This window comes from Solanum stenotomum, chromosome 7 (assembly GCF_019186545.1).
Source record: "Solanum stenotomum isolate F172 chromosome 7, ASM1918654v1, whole genome shotgun sequence".
NCBI classification, from domain to species: domain Eukaryota; kingdom Viridiplantae; phylum Streptophyta; class Magnoliopsida; order Solanales; family Solanaceae; genus Solanum; species Solanum stenotomum.
In genome coordinates, this window is record NC_064288.1 from 61,262,551 (window position 1) to 61,283,858 (window position 21,308).

Below are 21,308 nucleotides of genomic sequence, written 5' to 3' on the forward strand. Positions count from 1 at the left end.
ATATAAATAGATTATTTTATTTTGGAATTTAAAAAAAAAATATACAACTTTTTAATATTCACAAAATTGACCAAAATTTAAAAATAGAAACAATAATAATAATATATATTTACTGAAATCCTACCAGTGAAGAATAGTTGACGTAATAAGGTGGATGGCTCCTCATGATCCGAAGGGCGATTGGGAGCAACGTTTGAATGCAGATTTTATTATTATCTCGTATAGATGGAGAGTCTGTTTTCGAAAATCCCTAGTTTCAAATAGAGCAAATTCACCTAAAAAAAAAAAAAGGAAATTTAAAAAGAATAAAATTGGAAGTTCATTTAAAGTACTCGTAATTTCTTTTAATTCTATACGAGTCCATAACTTTGAGGTTTGAATGCAGATTTTATTATCATCTCGTATAGATGGAGAGTCTGTTTTCGAAAATCCCTGGTTTCAAATAGAGCAAATTCACCTAAAAAAAAAGAAATTTAAAAAGAGTAAAATTGGAAGTTCATTTAAGTACTCGTAATTTCTTTTAATTCTATACGAGTCCATAACTTTGAGGTTTCTATAGATTGACACCTCTTTCTTCTTTGGTCTATTTCTCTTCGGTCTTGCCCTTCACCAGATTCCTTGACCAAATTTAGGGTTAGCATATTTTGTAGCTACAGTGACATGGCTGACCGGAACAATTCATCGGCGATTACAGTGACGGCAGCGGTGAAACCGATATGGGCGAAGCAAGCAGAGGAAGCGAAGCTTAAGAGCGAAGCAGAGAAAGATGCGGCTGCGAAAGCTGCTTTCGATGCCACGTTTAAGAACGTCGAAGCTTCAGCCACTGCAGCCGCGGCCGCATCCGACAGTGACTTAGATGATGAGGAATATGAGCAGAAGAGGCTTGCGGAGAAGCCGATCGGTCCGGTTGACCCTATAAAATGTACGGCGGCTGGCACTGGAATCGCCGGTGGAACAGCGTGTGCTCCGTCAACTTTCACCGTTGTGACGAAGGATTCTGATGGTCGTAAGGTTCCACATGGTGGGGCGATGGTTAAGATTAGAGTTTCACCTGGTGTTGGAGTTGGAGGATCAGATTTGGAAGGGATTGTGAAGGATATGGGTGATGGGACATACACAGTGAGTTATATTGTTCAGAAGAGAGGAAATTATATGGTGAATGTTGAATGTAATGGAAAGCCTATCATGGGTAGTCCTTTCCCTGTTTTCTTCAGCACAGGTTTGCTTTTTTCTTCACTTGGAGTGGTGAATTTCATACTGCTTTGTACTTCCTACGTCAGGTAGCTTAGCTTAGTGAAAAATAAAGAACTTTGGGAAGCAAAAGATGCTAAAATTAGCTGGGATGAAGGTCTAGTGACAGTGGCAACATACATTAGGTGTAGTAGTATACGCCAAATCTTTTTAGTTTGTCTAGAAAATTGTTGGTTAGAAATAATTGTAGTGATACTCTAGTATTAAAGAAATGTGAATTGTTTAACATTAGAATTAAATGTGTTCCAATGGAGCAAAATGGAAAGCTTATTATTTAGAGGGCCTAAATTTTTCAAAAAGCTGTGTAAAATTATGTAAAGTTTTCTTTTTCAGGAAAGGATTGGATTTAAGAACTAAAGATACTCTTTCAGAATGATAACATTTATCTAAACTCTAAAATACTTTTCACCCAAGGTCTGATTTGACTTCTAAAAGTTGGATCAAAGTGAGTATGTGATTGATTTGTGTTTAATCATAAATGTGGTTTGTGGTAATGTCAAATGTGGGTAGTTGATTGGATTGTAAATTCTCAAATGAGGCTATGATATTGGTTTTATTAAATGGATTGCATCTTTTTAAAGGCTTGCTTGAATTATTTAACCTAAACTAATCAATTTTACTAATCCGAATTAATAATTGTCTATCGTACTAAAAAACAGGTGGTTTTTTTAAAGTATATAGTATCAATGGAATTGCTGAGATGAGGTCCATTTGATTATGGTTGGTCAATTCTTATTTCCGTCGTATGCTATTTAGTTGAATTGTCTTGATAATTTCTGTTGGTATCAGGATGGCTTGTGGAGTTCTTTTAGTTGTTGTTTTGGACTTTAAAACATCAGAATCAATAGGAGCCCCATATAAAAGCCCCCTCAAAAAATATTCGGGCTCCTATTTAATTGTGATGATTTAAAGTCCATTTCTGTTGTCCCAAGTTTAATGGAGCTGTTTGGTGTTAGATATGAGATACGTAGCACCTCAATGTAATTATGGAATATACTATTTCACCTTTGGAACAATTTTCACCACCCATCAGTAGTCTAGAATTGTATCTGCTGCACCTCTCCACCATAATTATTTTGCTCTACCCCAAATAGAATGTTGTCTTCTTGTGTGTTCACTTTTGTGCCTTCCGTGAGTATGTATATCTACTTTTTTGATCTATGCATTTGTCCTTTGTCAACATTTCTAAATTCCTGTTAGAGCTAAAACTTTATTAAAAATTCATTCCACGATAACCTTACCACTACCAATTATTCAGAATATAAATTACTCAATTAGATGTCCCAAGTTCTTTTGTGTTGGCTATGGGTTTTTATATGAAGGGAAGTAGAAAGAGTGTAGGCATATCCATGATAAGATAAGATGACAACAAAGGTGTCAGTATGGGTTTGGCTGAAGCGGAGATCATAAGTTGATGGTGCATCATAGCAGGAATGTGACTCAGTCTTTGATTTATTGCTTGGTTACCGTATTTTAGTCACATAAAAGCAAAAGGACTTTATATACTGGCTAGAAGCTTTCAAACTACTACCCCACCTTCTGTTCTTTTCTCGAATAACTCTAACCATATTTTTTCTTTTTTAACATTCCTCTCTGAATCTGTTTCAGAACTTATATATAAAATGTGGTACTGCTGTTCTCTTGTGCTTACTCTTATTTTTCTCTTTTTGTGATGTTCTCATTAATATTGTGATGTAGTTTGAATGAGGAATGATATGGTTGACGTATAACATGGAACTGTAACAGTATGTTAGATATTTTCCTTTTCAGTACATAGTTATGATGAAGATGTACTCATGTTTTGGTTTACAAAATTCAACATTGTATTGTAGATGTTAAAGAATTTAATGCTGTATTTGTATCACACAGGCAGTACGACTGGCGGGCTATTGGGTATAGTACCGTCAACAACATTTCCAAATATGGTCAACCAGAACATGCCTAATATGCCAAACTATTCTGGTTCTGTATCTGGGGCAGTCCCAGGATTGCTTGGGATGATACCAGGTATTGTTCCTGGAGCTTCTGGAGGTGTAGTTTTACCTGGAATTGGAGCATCTATTGGGGAAGTTTGCCGAGAGTACCTTTATGGACGATGTGCAAAAACTGATTGCAAATTCAATCACCCCCCTCACAATCTTCTAATGACTGCTCTAGCTGCGACCACCAGTATGGGAACACTTAGTCAAGTTCCCATGGCACCTTCTGCGGCTGCTATGGCTGCTGCTCAGGCAATTGTTGCTGCACAAGCTCTTCAAGCGCATGCTGCTCAGGCACAAGCACAGTCTGGAAAAGATTCGTCTGGTATTTCTAGCTCTCATTACTGTCTATAAATTCCTCCTATTTGTTGATTATTGTGAGTTATTCTTAAAATTTCCTTACTCCACTAGTCCACTTGTACATTGATTCTTGAATTTTTTTCTTGTACTTCTATCTCCCATCATTGCCTAATAAGTAATTTATATATTTTTTGTTACTGGGGACTGCTCATAAACTTTTCTTACTTAAGTTTCTTCAAATTATATTGCTTCTATAACTTAAAGAGAGCAGATAGGCTCTTACTACTTTCTCTCTGCTTCTTCCCCCAACCTACTCATCATAAAATATGATGTGTAGAATTAAAAATGCATATTGACATTTCTGCTATGTATCCTTGAAGTGTACCTCATTCTACTTGTTTGTGCTATTTATGTTTCTTTATGTATCAGGTGACAAAGATAGAAAGGCCGAATCCCTTAAAAGAACTTTGCAAGTCAGCAATCTCAGCCCACTTCTGACAGTGGATCAGTTGAAACAGCTGTTTGGTTTCTGTGGTGCAATCATTGATTGTAGCATTACTGAATCCAAACATTTTGCTTACATCGAATACTCAAAACCCGAAGAAGCAACTGCTGCTTTAGCATTGAACAATATAGAAGTTGGAGGTCGCCCCTTAAATGTTGAAATGGCAAAACAACTTCCTCCAAAGGCATCTGTCTTAAATTCATCAATGGGCTCTTCTTCTTTGCCCTTGATGATGCAGCAAGCAGTAGCAATGCAGCAGATGCAGTTCCAGCAAGCCCTATTAATGCAGCAAGCTATGACTGAACAACAAGCTGCTAATCGAGCTGCAACCATGAAAACTGCTACAGATTTGGCTGCCGCAAGAGCTGCAGAAATAAGCAAGATGTTGAAAGCGAATGGCCTGGTTTCTGAAGATAAGGAAACTGATGACAAAGCTAAGTATGTCACTTGAGCTATTTTTCTTATATGCTTATAATCTATCTCATGTGTTTGGTAATTCATCTAAACTGGTATCAGGAGTATCTTGTTTAATTATTAATAGTTGAACTTATTGCACCTGTAGAACATCACCATGCCTTGTGTTTAGGAAACAGCATGAAGTGAATGTAAGCTATGCATATCCATACCTGTAGATACCAAAAAAGGTTACATATAGCTGGTTATGTTCAATGCTTTGATTATAATTGACAACGTAATAGACTTAATTGTGAGTCTTGCGACCTTTTAAGATTCTCTATGGCTGTCTTTGATCTTGAGTGATAAAGAGGTCACTAAAAAGTTCCAATGAAGAGAGAGAGAGTCAGAGAGAGAAAGAGGNGGGGGGGTACTAGAAACAATCTTAGTATCTGCTTTATAAGTTATATGTGAGCGGTTCTGGGAGGAGTGGAATCTAATTAAAAGGATGCCCTACTGAATCTCCCAGGTATCATATGTTTTATAAGGGTGGGATTTGAGTGGAGTGGGACAAGGACAAGGGTTTCCTTGTGAATCTTCCAAGCATCTTATGGTTCATATAAAAAAATCTTGAATAATTGTTGCATAATCTATTTCAGTTCTGCAGGAAATCCTATAATGTTTGCTGGTATTGGTTGTTCCTTATTAAAACAAATGTAAGGGATGTTAATCTGGAGCAATTTCTAGGAAGGTGACACTTTTTTTCTAGGATTTGGATGTCCAAGAGTGTATAGAGTTTCTCATCATCTGCTATTTATTTGTTTGTTTAACTGTATTGGTCTTCTACTAACGAGTTGCACTGTTATAGGTCACCTTCTCCCAGTCGTGCTAGGTCAAGATCCAGGTCACCATCCAAATCTCGATCCAGATCAAGATCTCCAATAAGTTATAGGCGAAGGCGCAGATCCCGTTCTTTCTCTCCTCCACGGAGATCAAGAGATTATAGATCCAGGTCACCTGTGAGATCCCGGCGCTATTCAGGCTACGAAGATGAAAGGCGGCCATATAGGGATGTTAGATATGCTAATGAAAGAAGTCGAAGACGGGATTTTGTTAGATTCTATGATCGTCGTTCTCCTGTTTCAAGGAGAAACAGAAGTAGAAGCACAAGTCCCCGAACTAGAAAATCTTACCGTGACGATTCAGGCTCACCAAAACACCGCCGAGAAAGTCCGGCACTTAAGACAAGTAGAGCTTCTCGCCATGAGTCAGTATCGCCTGAACATAGACGAAAAAGTAGGTCATCCCCAAAAGATGGTGAAAGAAAATCAAAATATAGCAGGCGCTCGAGATCAAAGTCTGCTGAAGTTAGGGACCAGTCTGATGATAAGCTAGAAGGAAGCAGGGGTGAGAAAGCCAGGCAGAAGGATCAAAGAAGGTCAGCATCACCACAGGTTGATGAAGATGCACAGAAGAAAATGTCACCGGAAGTTGTGGAAGAAAGCAAGTCAAAGCAGAGAAGAGCCTCCAGGTCCAGATCGCCAGAAGAGAAGCATCTTTCTAGCAGAAGCAGAGAAGAGAAAAGAAAGCATCATGCTAGAAGGCGCTCCAGGTCAAGGTCCAAATCTCCTGAAGAGAAAGTTCACTCTAGTGATAAAGTAGACAGAAATAAAGGAGATAAACCTAAGCATCGAAGTAGAAGGCACTCAAAGTCAAGGTCCAGATCTCCTGAAGAAAAACATCATTCAAGTGCTAAATTGGAAAGGAGCAGAAAAGAGAAATCAAAGAGTCGAAGTAAAAGGCGCTCCAGGTCAAGATCTGTCGATGATAAGCAGCACGGAACTAAACAGTCAGCAAGCCGTTCTGATAGCCGACGATCAAAGCTCAGGGCACGTTCTAGATCAAATTCTTCTGAAAGTAGGCATGGATCAGGTCAAGATGAAACCATAAAGGATGACGTGAGAGGTCATAGGGGTCACCAGAGAAGATCTAGGCAGGATGGCAATAATCATGGAACAACTGAGATTAGCTTGATGGAAGAAGATCCTGCTAAGGGAATGTAAACCAGTGACTGATAGCTTCCAATTCAAAGAGTTCTGAATCTATGGGTTATGGCTTGTGATACTCAATTGTGTGAACATTTTATTTTACCATTGCAGAAAACATGAGAAGTTTTGAGGAAGCATGATGTCCTGGAAGATCGTGATCCCAACACCCGATGATCAAGAAAGATCTGTTAAGACTGAATTAATTGCAGTTTGTATGATGAAAACGCCTATTTTTGCTTCTTTTGCAGGTCCTTCATGGAACATAACCAGAAAGTGAAGTAGCATTAGTTGAAAGGTTGAGTATCAAGTTTGTGCCATCTTGGATCAACTCTGCTGAGTTTCTTGTGAACTACTTTTTGAGCTCATGTATGGTGAACTTTTACCTCTGTCAGTAGGTAGTAATTTCTTAATTGTATGTCTGTTTGAGGATTTTAATTACCCCTTATCCTTTTAGTAATCTCAGTGTTGTGAAGGAAGGTATATCAATTACCCTTTCTTGTGAGGGAATTGTGCCTTCCACTGAAAAATTTGTATGTCCTTGAGCATTATGTTCTCATATCCTGTACTCATTAACTGATGCGATCTAATGATAGGGTAGTTTCGAAAAGCTTTCTAATTAAGTAGCTTAGTTGTCTTATGAATCTATTATACTACCTTTGCATGATGAGTTAGTGATGTTGTTAATTCGGTAGGAGGCTCCAATTTTATTTACATTTGGTGGCTTGGTGGGCCTGTTAAATTCCAAAAACATGCAGGTCTTGGGACTGGTTCTTGTTGGCGCTTTATCAATTGAATGGGCAAAGTTATATCTGATTGTATTTGAAGGTATGCAATTGAAATTTTTGGTTGTTTGAATGGGAGGGCATTCACTGCTTTTGGAACAATTATTTTAAGAATGCTGGCTGAAAATTGTTGGGATGAAGAAATATGTTAAAGTTTAAGGTTGTTAATCTTCACATATTTTGCATTGCTTCTTTCCTCATCTTTTCTTCTCCTTTTTTCCATTTTCTCCTATTTTTTTTCCCTTTTTTTTTTCTTTTGTCTTTCTTGAAAATGTTTGGTTAGGCAGGCTGCTATTAAGGTTAATGTAACCAGATGTTGCTGAGATGATAGTGCATGATGCTCCCTGAATCGAGCATGAAACAGATACTCATATCTGTTCTTTAATTGGTGGAACTCAATTGTTCCATAACAGGTAAAATCTTGTTGAATTCATTAGCTTCTAGTTTTTATCCTTGCAAACGGAGTAATGGAGGACATGATGGTTATTGCTCAACACCTCTAGTTCACACACAATTTTAGTAGCTGAAGTTGTCCAATTGATTAACAGGTGGTTTATCTGGCCTCTTGCTTATATTTTATTCGTCAGTGTCCTCCGGGGTTACAGTAATTAAAGTGATTGGAACCTCTTGCAGTTACTTCAAATATTAGGAAAAAATATTGCACTTAAGAAAAACAATAGGCATTAAGAAAATAGAAGCGCTATTAAGTCATTTATTTGGGGGAAATGGTATGTATGAAATCCACATTTGCACTGTATGCTGACACTTGTTTGTAGCATGCTATGACATGTAAAAGCTACATACATTGTATGAAATAACCTTATCTGAGGAATTCCTTGATCTGTATCATATATCTGATTGTGGAAATTCTCGCATTACCCTTGTACTTTATATTGACTCCTGTGCTCTCATGGTGGCCACCTTATTGTCTTCTGAAGGCATTCTTTGTTAACTGTCTGAAGAATCTCTGCCTTCTTTTTTTTTTTTTTTGGGTTTTCCGTTTTGTTTTTTCTAGGTGGTGCTGAATGTATGGGACTGAGAGCTGTATCCTGTTGTCAATCTAGATGTGGTTGATGTCACACTTATAATTTCCTTCCCTTCCCCCTTCCTTTTTCATTTACATTCACGTTTACCCTTCCCCGTCTTTCATCTCTGCTTCTCTCCCTTGCTTTCCTCGTTTTGTTATTTGGGGTGGTTGGAGGTTCTATAAGGAGTAGTATGACTAGCTAAAAGGCACAAGCAGCAAGGCGAGGAAACATTAATTTTGGCGGGTGATTTGACAATGTATTTTTGCTAGGATGTTTTTGTTTGGACCAGGATTATATCTCAAGAGTAGACACTTTGTTTAGGTGTGTATGGGCCATCTATGAAATAAAAATCAACAGATATTTTTCAGTAGTCTTCTTCCTTTGCATGTTAAAGTTTCAATACACCCACATGATGCTTATCATCCTTCTTTCCCATCAATTCTTCGCTAGTAGACTATACTTGGGTTAAAAATGATGTTGGCTGATACCATTTTCACTCCCTGATAGCAGATTATCGTATAGGGTAAAAGCTGATTCTGACCCCCCGAAATTTGCCTAGTGTTCTCATCCCTGGATCTGAAAGATATTTGTGTCTTATGAACTGATTAAATTATCTCCAGAAGCAAACTATGCTTTTGTTTTGATTTGTCTATCCCCTGATGTTTGGTGTGGTTCTGTGGACTCTTGTTTGACAAACATCCCGTTCTATTCGCTTATACGCTTTGTGCTAGCTCACCAAGAATGCACATTCCATAAACTTATCGTATGCATATAACGAGGAATCTATTCTTTTTTGTTTAGTTTTTCGTATAATTTGATATGCTTCGAGTCTTGCTCTACTTATTTTCTGGGTTTCTCTATTTTTGGGTGTGCAATAGAGTAATCTGAAGCTGAGTTATGAATGCATGTAAAAGATTTTGAACGAACATTGTATCATCAGAAGGTTTGAGGTCAAGAAAAAAATTAACGGAGCTGTAGGTGTTATCATTTTCAATCAACCGTTAAAACTTCTGTTCTACTTATTAGTCATATAAACAATTTAATTGTAACTAAACACTCTAACTAGTCCTTGTTGTGTCTAGTGGATACTGTGTTGATGTGACACGTAAATTTTTGAAAGTGTGTAGATGATTATTTGGTAGTTGAAGTGTTCAATTGAGACGAGTTGATGTGTCTGAATGTGCATATTGTTAGCTGAGGGCGAGTTTAAGTAATAATACTATGGGTTGAATTAAAGTTTTTTTTATGTGTGTAAAAATTTGTGGTAGTGGTGTTTTTTATAGTTTGAAATTAAATTGGGTTTGTTTAATTATCTTGTTTTAGTCACCTAATTTGTGTGTGTTTATATGTTTGGTGTCTAAGTTGAGGGCAATTTTCTTTAGTGTGATTTTTGACTATGTCGTGCATACTACTTTTGGAGAATCCAACATGCAGTTTTTGACATTTTTGAAGAGTTTGAGCAACATAGGTTGACAATACTCTGCTATTTTAATTCTTTTTCCTCTAGAATTTGGTATGCTTAATATTTTTGTGTAGAACATATTAGTCATGTAAACAATTTAATTGTAACAATTTGTTTACATAAATTGAAGAACAGTTCACCAGTAACCACTAATACCAATTGAATTAGTCGTCGTTCGATTGTGATTATGTTGAAATAGGGTAAATTACGCTAAATACCTTTGTAATTTGAATCAATTGCACCATGTAATTTTAAATTCAACACTTAGATAAGTTAAGGCTTGGNCTGTTCTACTTATTAGTCATATAAACAATTTAATTGTAACAATTTGTTTACATAAATCGAAAAACAGTTCACCAGTAACCACTAATACCAATTGAATTAGTCGTCGTTCGATTGTGATTATGTTGAAATAGGGTAAATTACGCTAAATACCTTTGTAATTTGAATCAATTGCACCATGTAATTTTAAATTCAACACTTAGATAAGTTAAGGCTTGGTGTACGTACCTACAATGTTTGTACTTATCAATTCTATGAAATAAATATAGGATAAGATCATAATTTTGTACTTTTTACACCATCGAAATGAGAAATATCATCTCGTAAAAATTATGATCTTATCCAATACTAAGGTGTACATTGCCATAAAGTTCAATATCAATGTACAGCTTTTATCTCTGATTTTTGTATTTTTGCAATTTTGAGAAGTGACAACTTATCCATCCACGTAGAAAGAGTAGCCAATCTTTGGCAACTTTAGGTTCATGTCAAAATCATTATCAACAAACAAATTTAGGTACAACTTACAAGTTGTTATTTGGTGCAAAAGTGCATTAATATATTTCTTTTTCGTATGTGGGGCTAAAGTAACGTGGCGACTTACTCATTCAATGACTTTAGTACTAGACGTTCCCAAAATGAAGACTTTTAGGTAAATTCATTTTAATAGACAAGGAAAGCTTGAAACTTTTTCCATCTCTCTCAATAATTGTGTCGAAGTAGTTTTTAGTGGGACTTTCTCATGAAATAATTGTAATGAGGATTTTTATCGTATATTCCTTGTAATTATGATTAATTCACAAATTTTAAGTAAGATGGTAGAAAGTGAGCAAACTTTTTGAATCTCTCTAGAAGCTCGACAAAATTGTTTGACTCACAAATATCAAATTGTTGGTGTATCAAACTCAATAAACCTAATGACATTTGGTTTTTTTGATAATGAGTTCATCTAAACCTGATATTTTTTAAGTGAAACATAATAGTATATAAACGAAAACCTTCTGAAATATTGAAAATATAATGAAGTTTAATGATAAAAATCTTAAAAATCAATTAACTCATCAAATTAAGGTACTTTATCCATCTTCAACTAAAACTCATTACTACTATGGCTCCCTAATAGGTTGTGAATTAGCCACTAATTTATTTTAAATTGAAAATAGTTAAAACGACATAAATACCTTTCACTATGGTAAAAACTCCAACCTCTCGGATAAAATATGTGAAAATTTCATCCTTCTTAAATTCCACATGTGAAACTATATTGAATTACTCAATACTCGCTTCTAGTAGTGAAGTTATGAAATTTATTAAGGGATCAAATTATGACGAAGTAAACACATGAACTAGCCAAAGAGAGTCCAACATATATATTATATTAATGGTGTAATTTTCGGTAAGTCGCGCCCCTATTCTCCAAATTTAATTCTTCAATTTTAACTTTTCATCTGATATATTTATAATACATTCAACATATTGTTACGTCAAAATTAAAACCAAATGGAACGTATCGAAATACTCCACTTGCCTTTTTCTTATATATATACACACCTAAAAACCTTCACACTTCAATCAAATTCCACAAGAAGAAAAAAAAAATGTATCTAAGAACCCCAATAGATCGTGTACTATTTTCCCCATCATATCCACACTTTTCAAGAACTCAAAAAGTGTCTTTGAGAGTTCATTCAAAACTTAACAACAATGTGATAGAAATTACTGAATCAAAAAGCTTTTATGAGCTTTTGGGTATTCAAGAAACTGTTTCTTTATTAGAAATCAAACAAGCGTACAAACAATTAGCAAGAAAGTACCACCCGGATGTTTCACCTCCGGGTCGGGTCGAAGAAAATACCCAAAGGTTTATTCGGGTTCAAGAAGCTTATGAGACATTATCGGATCCTAAATCAAGAGATATGTATGATAAAGATATGTCTAAAGGCTTTCACTTTGCATTTTCTCCTCGTAGAAAGTGCCAAAATGATGAGGTTGGTTTTTTATTTTTTTTGATAATTTTTTTTTGGATATTTGGGTGAATTAAAGTTTTTGTTTTTAAAATTTGCAAATTATTGTATTAAACATTTTGACTTTGAGTTAATTGATAACTTAACACTCTAACTCGTCCTTGTTGTGTCTCGTGGATACTGTGCTGACGTGACACATAAATTTTTGGAAGTGTGTAGATGATTATTTGTAAATTGGAGTATTCAATTGAGACGAGTTGATGTGTCTGAATGTGAATATTGTTAGGTGAGGGCAAGTTTAAGTAATAATACTATGGGGTGAATTAAAGTTTTTTTATGTGTGTAAAAATTTGTGGTAGTGGTGTTTTTTTAGGTTGAAATCAAATGGGGTTTGTTTAATTATCTTGTTTTAGTCAACTAATTTCTGTGTGTTTATATGTTTGGTGTCTAATTTGAGGGCAATTTTCTTTAGTGTGATTGTTGACAACTAATTGTTTGGACTCTTCACTTTCGATGTCGTACATACTATTTTGGAGAATCTGACATGCAATTGTTGACATTTTTGAAGAGTCTGAGCAACATAGGTTGACAATACTTTGCTATTTTAATTCTTTTTTCCTCTAGAATTTGGTATACTTAGTATTTTTGGGTAGAACATATTAGGATATAGTTGTGTGAGTGAAAAGGTTGACAACAAGGTCTGGGATGGATGGAATATTAGTGTTTGGCTGATATTTGATTTGAAACAGTTGTAAGAATCAGGGGCGGAGCTAGCAAGGCGCAAGGGGGTTGCCCCAAGATCAATTTTTTTTAAAATGTGTATATAGTAGATGTTGAATCCTTTGACTTCTTTGTGTCTTTACTTTTTATATTCTGAATTCTTTAGTGAAGATCCTAACTTTGCTACGAGTAAGGATCACTCATAGAACATGGAGTTAGTATTGTTGAAATGCCATATACTTCTCAGTGCATCTCTACAACTTTATACAGCCTCTGCTACTGAAAATATATCGTTTGTTTAGAGAATCGCAGCTTTTGCATTCATGTAATTGTTTTTTTGTTGTTGTTGTACAGTGATATATCCGCGAATTCTATCTTGATATCTTCTATTTTCTTCACTGATATGGTTTTCTTATATGCATTTAGTCAATGGAGGACACCGGTGAATGGAAGAATCGTTGGCATTCCCAGCTATCCGAGTTGAAAAGAAGAAACACACACAAGGACTCTGTTAACAATATGTCATGGGGTGCACGTATGCGTAGACAAAGGAATGAAACATCGTTATAACGAATAATCCTTGTTATATAGTTTTTATATATTGCTTGTATATTAGATATATAATTGGAAGTGTTTGGTTAGCATTGATGTTATAAGTAGTGTAACAACTATGTAAGTTGCTAACCAAATATAGGTAACTGTTTGTACATAGAGTTATTTGAATCAAGTTGCTATTTTAACCATATCGCGCTATTATTTCTCGAGCTATTTACATGGTTTCTGCATTCGTATGTTGAATTTGTGTCAATCGCGTTCTTTGTTTTGGCAATGATTGATGCAAATAGAGAGACTTTTTTATTCATGTGCAGTTGTTTTTCAAACAAAAGGAAGAGTGATAGTGGCTTTCTCTTTATAATAGTATTTGGACTTAGAGCCGTCAATATGGGTCAATTCAACTTAAGTCAGCCCAGTCTACATGGGCTGTATAAATTATTGGCCCAACTTCTCATTTGAGGACCTTCAAAATACTAACCCAATCCAGCACTACACGGCCTATGGGCTGTTGGGTGTCCAACAAACCTTTCTCATTCACCGCAGTTTCTCTTACTAGCAGATAAAACTACTAATATCACATCATATAGAATACCGATTGATAGACATTCAAGTTTATTATATAATTCATATTGATGATGTTATTGTTTTCGCGAGCGTATCCTTTCTTGGAGTCATAGTTGTTTCCAATCAGAAGTTAATGCATGCTTTCCTAAAGAATAAAAGGGAAATTATAGCCCAATGTTTTTGGCTATTTAATTACAAAATATGTACGTAGTGTATAAATAATGAATACTTTATACAAGTATATACATATACTACAATTCAGAGGTGTATCCAGGATTTTGGAATGATGGGTGCACAGTGTACTATTGTGAAATGGTGAATCTAATTGGTTTGACACTTAGTTTCGTATCGTTGCAAACAGTTAAAATTTTAAATCTATAGGTCCAAAATTGAAATGATTAAATAATTATAACACCAAAAATGCTACCAATAACCACTTAAAGAGGTGTTACCTAATTTTAAAAAGAAAAATAGTACAAGATATATAGATACAAAATTCAAATTTCTAATGTCACTGAGAGGTGCACCCAATCATCATTCCATTATATGATACTTCGATTGTGGGTTTACACATCTATATTTAACAAAAAATTTAAAAATATAACACTACTATATATGATTTCAGGAGGGGAGCATGGGTTCANATTTTAACCATATTGCGCTATTTATGTTGTGAATGTATGTTGAATATGTGTCAAATTGCGTTATTTGTTTTGGCAATGATTGATGCAAATAGAGAGACTTTTATATTCATGTGCAGTTGATTTTCGAACAAAAGGAAGAGTGGGACTAACTTTCTCTTCCCAATACTGTGTAGAGCCGTCAATATGGGTCAATCCAACTTTAGTAAGCCCAGTCTACATGGGCTGTACAAATTATTGGCCTAACTTCTCATTTGAGGACCTTCCAAATGCTAGCCCAATCCAGCACTACACAGCCCATGGGCTGTTGGGTGTCCAACAAACCTTTCTTGGTTAAGAAAGATTCATTCACCGTAGTTTCTCTTACTAGCAGATAAAACTACTAATATCACATCATATAGAATATCGATTGATAGACATTCAAGTCTATTATATAATTTATTGATGATTTTATTGTTTTCGCGATCGCATCCTCTTTTAGAGTCATAGTTGTTTCCAATCAGAAGTTAATGCATGCTTTCCTAAAGAATAAAGGGGAAATTATAGCCCAATGTTTTTGGCTATTTAATTAAAAATATGTACGTAGTGTATAAATAATGAATGCTTTATATAAGTATATGCATATACTACATGTAACATATACACATACTATATATCTATAATATATATACATATACTATACATATCTATACACAATAATATAGACGGTCAAAGTTTGTACTTCGGTCTTTAGTCTTCAATCTATAATCATGTTGGTAAACTAGATGGTCGAAGATTACATTTTACCTAAGTTTGACTCTCTTGAAGGGTGATAAGGGTCAAACATGTAGTCAAATACATTAATTAAATTTCATAGAAAGTAACTAAACAAATATCTATTTTTTTACTGAGACTGTAATTTCATAATAACGGGGTGTTCACTTAAAACATGAAAAAAGGTAAGTAAATATGATTTTTAATATTGTGTCTCTATATTTAAAAAAATAAGGAAATAAAATTTGGTAAATTAATCATTAATTTTTGTCACTTATCAAAATCAAGTACTTTTAAAAGTCTATATATTTGAGACAATTCTTAAGCATTTTTCATTATCTTTTGATTTTTGAGCACTAAATCACATATTTTCAATGGCCTCTACAAAATTCTCCCTTCAGTCAATTTTGCTGCTTTGTGTGGTTTTGTATTCTCTTGTGAATCTCCATCAATGTATGTTTAGCATAAATTATTGAGATTTTGTTTTCAATGTAAAACTCGTAAAAAATATGATATTATTGTTTAGGTGATTTGATAGTATAAGAAATTTTTTTACGTAGTAATGTCGGTATATAAAAGCTAATTAACTAATTTAATATGTTATTATATTTTACGAAATGCAGGTGATGAAAGCACGAAACTTAATGCAAACGATGTATGCGACCAACTTGTGGTTCCTGGTGAACCACCTCATTGGTGTTGCACGTTGGACAAACCACTCAATTGTGACTATCTTTCTCTACAAAATTGTCAAAATAATTGTCATTAATGATAAATTATGTGACTTGTATTAGTGATTCTTCATCATTTCCAAGAGTTTAATAAAATGATTTTGAAGTTTCAATTTGATTAAAATGACTTATAATCTTTTGTGATTTTTCTTTGTTAATTCAAGTAAGGATATAAGTTTTTTGTCTAAGCTAAGTGATTTATTATATTTGTTTGATCGGAAAATTTCTGATCTCCGTTTTATTAAATTCTTCTCTTAGGCAAGAGCTTACTCAATTCTTTTTTAAGCTTCCGTAAAGCTCTCCTTTCCTTTGAGTTGTATATGAAGAAATATAATGTCCTTAGTTGTATGTAGTTTTGTAACGTCAAGAACCATATTAATTAAAAGTCTGTTTGGATTAACTTGTTTTATGTGCTTTTAATCTGAAAATAGCTTTTAAGCACCAAATTTTAAGCTATAATAATAAAAATAAATCAAAAGTCGTAAGTTAAATTTTTTGACTTATAAGTCAAAAGTAAATACAAACAAGTTCTAATTAATCATTCTTATTATTTTTACAAATCAAAATTTTCAAGAACATAAACGACGTCATGCTTTAAATAAAGAAAAAAATCGACTAGGGGAATATTAATTTTGTATTTAACTTCTGGAATTTTATTTTTAAAATTTTATAAAAAGTAAGCTAATGTCTTCTATTATATTGAGATGAGAATATTGTAATTATCATATCTAAAACATGTAAAAGATAAGTAGTTGAAATTTTAAATATTGTGTCTCTAGATGAAAATTAGGTAATAAAGCTTGGTAAGTTAATCATAAGTTTATGTCCATTATTAAAATCATATACTTCGATAGAACTATATATTTGTGAGAATTTCATATCTATTTCTCATTTTATTTTATTTTTATCATTGAGCACTAAATCATATATATATGTTCAATATGGCCTCTATAAAATTCTCCATTGGATCAATTTTGCTAATTTTCTTGATTTTGTTTTCTCTATTAGCTCTCCATCAATGTATGTTCAAATATATTTATTCCTTTATACTTATTATTATTGTTGTTATTATTATTATTATTATTATTATTATTATTATTATTATTATTATTATTATTATGCACCATACAAAAAGTATACTTTTGGGTAATATGAGATTTATTTTTTTTACATATTTTGTAATGTATAAAAATTAATCGAATAATGATATGCATTCTTATTTCATGAAATACAGGTGATAAAAATACCCAAATTAAAGCAGACGCAGCACCCGATCAATGCATCCCAATTCATGAGCAAAGCAATCCAGTACCCATATGGTGTTGCCCAGCAAATATAGAATGCTATGATACTAACCAAACATGTCATAATAATTGTCACTAATTATGATAACTTTTCGAGTAAAATATAATATTATTAATTCTAGAAAGCATTATGAATTTCCTCAATTAGTACTCATGAGTTTCATGTTACTAATTTTGTTGATGTATTACTAAAACAAAAATAACTTGATAACTATAACGTTAATAAAGTTCAATTTTCAGCTATCGATAGTATATACTCTAATTTTGTATATTTATATCATATGTATCTTACATTTTCTCTATCAATTTGAAGTTGAACATTTTATACTCTTGTGCTTCTCTCTCGACGCAAAAGCTTATTCATTTGCAACCAAAAAAATATGGGTTACCAAAATATTTATGGGTTAATTGATGTTAAATAGCGTACTTTGTAGTTAGTTATAGCTATGCATTAATTTGAATTTTGAATTATCAAAATTTGATATATAGTTTGTATCGTATAGGACTCTTCTAGGTATAGAATTTGTGTTCTCGTAGGAGTTAACTGCATCAATTGTTCCTATATTTTGTATCTATAAAAGAGTACCTTGCTCTTTCATTATAATAAGATTGATACTTGGTTTTACCACATTTATCCGTTGGACAAATAAGGAAAAATTATCAAAATTTGAGAAAATATCTCTTGTGCGTATATTTTTTTACCACATATATATAGACTAAAACTCATTTGGTAAATCAATTATTTATTTGTGTTAGTTACCAAAATGAAGTACTTTTATAGGCTATATATATGTGGGAAAATTTCATAATATAAGTATTTCTCACTATTTTTAGACTTTAGAACATTAAAGCATATTTATCTTCAATGGCCTCTACAAAATTTCCCATTCAATCAATTTTGTTGCTTTCAATGGTTTTGTTCTCTATATTTGCTCTTCATCATTGTATGTCCAAATTCATTTTTTTTATATATGCTTATTATTATTATCGTCATTATGCGCAACAAATAATTTAATAACGTGAAATTATAATTCTTCGTTTTATGAATGGTTACATGCATGTAATTGTTATATTTTAGTAATCGATCTGATAGTATAAGAACTTTTGTTATTGTATAGAAACTAATCGAGATGTTTTCTTGTTTTTAAAAAAATGCAGGTGATGAAAGTACGAGAGTTACGTCAGAACTTAATACCGATGTATGCATTCCGCTTTTGAGTCCTGGTGACCCACCCAAATGGTGTTGCCATACGAACAATCCACCCACATGTGGCTATGTTTCTCTAAAAGAATGTCATGCTCATTGTCATAAATGAAAATTTTCAAAAAATAATTATGTTAATTAATTTGCGAAAGCATTATGATTTTTCTCAATTAGAAGGTGTGAGTTTCATGTTACTAGTTAATTACGTTGATGTATTAATTATTTATTTAAATAAAAGAACTTGATTATTATTAAGATAGCTCATTTTCAGTTATAATATATACTTTAAATTCATATATCTGATTTACTATGAGTTTTTCGCCACCATTTAAAAAGTATAAGAGAATAGCCACACTTGAATGCATAATTCCTTTTTAAAAAATAAAATGATCCCTATTTATTTAAAATATGGAAAAACTTATAAACTTTAAACTCATAAATATATCATTTCTTGCAATTCACTTGTCAATTCTTTGGATTCCAACATCGTTTTTTGGAGTCAATTTATTCTCATGTGTTTATAAATGGAGGAACTTTGTCCAAAACTATTTTCAATATTTATGAGCTTATCGATGATATCTTTATTGTTGCACCTAAACAAACACATAAGTAAAAATTAGTAGGGAAGACTAGTTTTCGAGTTTATTATTAGTTTTAGCTACCATTTGAAGAGTAATGGAGAAATAGATAGTGAGACTCGAATTCTCAAACATCTATATAAACATGATCCGAGGTGAATCTGCCTTAAATAGGAATAATGGGCACACCACTTGTTTGTCATTCAAAAATATGACTTATGAGTGTCACTTTAATTTTTAGTCTGCAAAAAATAAAAGATCATATAAGGAGAATGACTATTTATCTCAGATTGAAAGATAAATTTAATTTTTAAAATAAAATTAAGAGGTCTAAACGGTTTTCGCCCTATAATTTTTTTTATCAAACTAATTAGACTAAACAAATTCATGTACTAAGTACCAAAAAGAAAAAGACAGGAAAATAATTTTGTTTTAAACAAACATTTTAGGAATAAAAACAAATGGCAATAAGGAGGAATGAATGTGTAGGATACATTTCACATTTTATTTTATTTTTTTGGGTAAAATTTCACATATTCACACACAAGTAATAAAAGGAAATGGTAAAGAAATATTAGTAAATCAAATAAATGATAACAAGTAAATAGTAAAGAAAAACAAAAAGAGTTATTTTAGAAATACAATAAATTATAGTGGTGAGGAATAAGTGAGTTGAATATATTTAATTTTTCCCCAATTTTATAGTCAACAAGAAATAGATATATACTAATAGAAATACTAGATTGGTATATATATATACCATATCAGCCTTTTTAGGTAAAATCATTATTAATATATAGAGCAAGAAGAAACAATTTTAAATTAATCATTAGTTTTCCTTAATTATCAAAATCAAGTACTTTCATAAGTCTATATATTTGAGAGAATTTCATAAGTATTTCTCACACCTTTTAGACTATTGAGCACTTGAAAAATATATTTTTCAATCTTAAAAATATATTTTTCAATGGCCTTTACAAAGTTCCCCCTTCAATCAGTTTTGCTATTTTGCTTGGTTTTGTTTTCCTTGTTGGCTCTTCATCATTGTAAGTCCACATTTTTCCCTATTAACATGTCTTGTTATAAATGTTATTTTCACTTTTTAATGTTGTTATAAAATTTTATATACTCTTATAATTGAATTTCATGAAATACAGGTGATGAAGATATAAATGTGAAATCAGACGCGGCAACCTATCAATGCATCCCAGTTCATGAGCAAGGCAATCCAGTACCCATATGGTGTTGCCCAGCAATTTCAGAATGCTATGATACTAACCAAATATGTCAGGATAATTGTCACTAATTATGATAATTTTTTAAGTAAAATATAATATTATTAATTCGAGAAAACATTAATAGTTTTATCCTCAATTAGTACTCATGAGTTTCATGTTACTAATTATATTGATGTATTACTAAAATAAAAACAACTTTGATTATAACCTTAATAAAATTCAATTTCAGCTATTGATATTATATAGTCTAATTTCGTATATTTATACCATATTTATCTTACATTTCTCTATCGATTTGAAGTTGAACATTTATATATTAGTGTTTCTCTCTCGACGCAAAAGCTAATTCGTTTGTGACCAAAAAAAATTATGGGTTACCAAAATATTTCCAATATTTATGGGTTTACTGATGTTATTTTCATGTTGGACAAATACGGAAAAATTATCAAAAATTGATAAAATATCTATTGTGCATAGATTTTTTTATAATACCTACATAGACTAAAACTACTTTGGTAAATCAATTATTAATCTGTGTTGGTTACCAAAATGAAGTACATTTATAGGCTATATATTGGGGAAAATTTCATTAATATAAGTATTTCTCTCTATTTTTAGACTTAAGAACATTAAAGCATATTTATCTTCAATGGCCTCTACAAAATTTTCCATTCAATCTATTTTGTTGCTTTCAATGGTTTTTTTCTCTATATTTGCTCTTCATCATTGTATGTCCATATACATTTTTCTTATATACTTATACTTTATTATTATTATTATTATTATTATTATTATTATTATTTATTATTGTTATTTATTATTATTTATTATTATTATTTATTATTGTTATTATTTATTATTTATTATTATTATTATTTATTATTATTATTATTATTATTATTATTATTATTATTATTATTATTATTATTATTATTATTATTATTATTATCTGATAGTATAATAACTTTTGTTATTGTATAGAAATAAATAGTGATATTTTCTTGTTTTTTAAAAAAATGTAAGTAA

At 32.3% G+C, this 21,308-nt stretch overlaps 2 protein-coding genes and 1 long non-coding RNA gene across 7 annotated transcripts; all 3 read left to right on the top strand.

Annotated features, from left to right (window-relative positions):
* The first annotated feature begins 579 nt into the window (after positions 1-579).
* Positions 580-8,653, top strand: LOC125870631 (uncharacterized). 5 transcript variants are annotated; one of them, XR_007446925.1, is made up of 7 exons: positions 580-1,219; positions 3,121-3,555; positions 3,960-4,473; positions 5,297-6,871; positions 7,232-7,301; positions 7,542-7,671; positions 8,274-8,653. XR_007446925.1 is itself a non-coding variant. In XM_049551109.1 (4 exons), the coding sequence occupies exons 1-4, from the start codon at positions 661-663 to the stop codon at positions 6,489-6,491; spliced, it is 2,703 nt and encodes a 900-aa protein (XP_049407066.1). In that variant the 5' UTR covers positions 580-660; the 3' UTR covers positions 6,492-7,070. The 5 variants fall into 5 exon arrangements, 1 of the variants encoding a protein (XP_049407066.1); XR_007446927.1 differs by having other exon boundaries at positions 7,546-7,671; XR_007446924.1 differs by having other exon boundaries at positions 5,297-6,842.
* Positions 8,654-11,591: 2,938 nt separating this feature from the next.
* LOC125870642 (chaperone protein dnaJ 20, chloroplastic-like) lies at positions 11,592-13,457 on the top strand. The gene is made up of 2 exons (XM_049551123.1): positions 11,592-12,018; positions 13,141-13,457. Exons 1-2 carry the CDS (start codon positions 11,629-11,631, stop codon positions 13,282-13,284), a joined length of 534 nt encoding a protein of 177 aa, XP_049407080.1. The 5' UTR covers positions 11,592-11,628; the 3' UTR covers positions 13,285-13,457.
* Positions 13,458-15,473: 2,016 nt separating this feature from the next.
* On the top strand, positions 15,474-16,102 carry LOC125870645 (uncharacterized). Its single transcript, XR_007446930.1, has 2 exons — positions 15,474-15,680; positions 15,851-16,102. It is a non-coding gene; the product is annotated as an uncharacterized LOC125870645 (long non-coding RNA).
* The last annotated feature ends 5,206 nt before the right edge of the window (positions 16,103-21,308 follow it).

What these genes read in the sequence shown, in the direction of transcription:
- LOC125870642 (XM_049551123.1), top strand. Translation starts at nt 11,629, where the DNA reads ATGTATCTAAGAACCCCAATAGATCGTGTACTATTTTCCCCATCATAT. An exon ending in GAAAGTGCCAAAATGATGAG is followed by an intron (nt 12,019 to 13,140) that starts GTTGGTTTTTTA and finishes ATATGCATTTAG; the next exon opens with TCAATGGAGGACACCGGTGA.
- LOC125870631 (XM_049551109.1), top strand. Translation starts at nt 661, where the DNA reads ATGGCTGACCGGAACAATTCATCGGCGATTACAGTGACGGCAGCGGTG. An exon ending in GTCTGGAAAAGATTCGTCTG is followed by an intron (nt 3,556 to 3,959) that starts GTATTTCTAGCT and finishes TTTATGTATCAG; the next exon opens with GTGACAAAGATAGAAAGGCC. An exon ending in GAAACTGATGACAAAGCTAA is followed by an intron (nt 4,474 to 5,296) that starts GTATGTCACTTG and finishes GCACTGTTATAG; the next exon opens with GTCACCTTCTCCCAGTCGTG.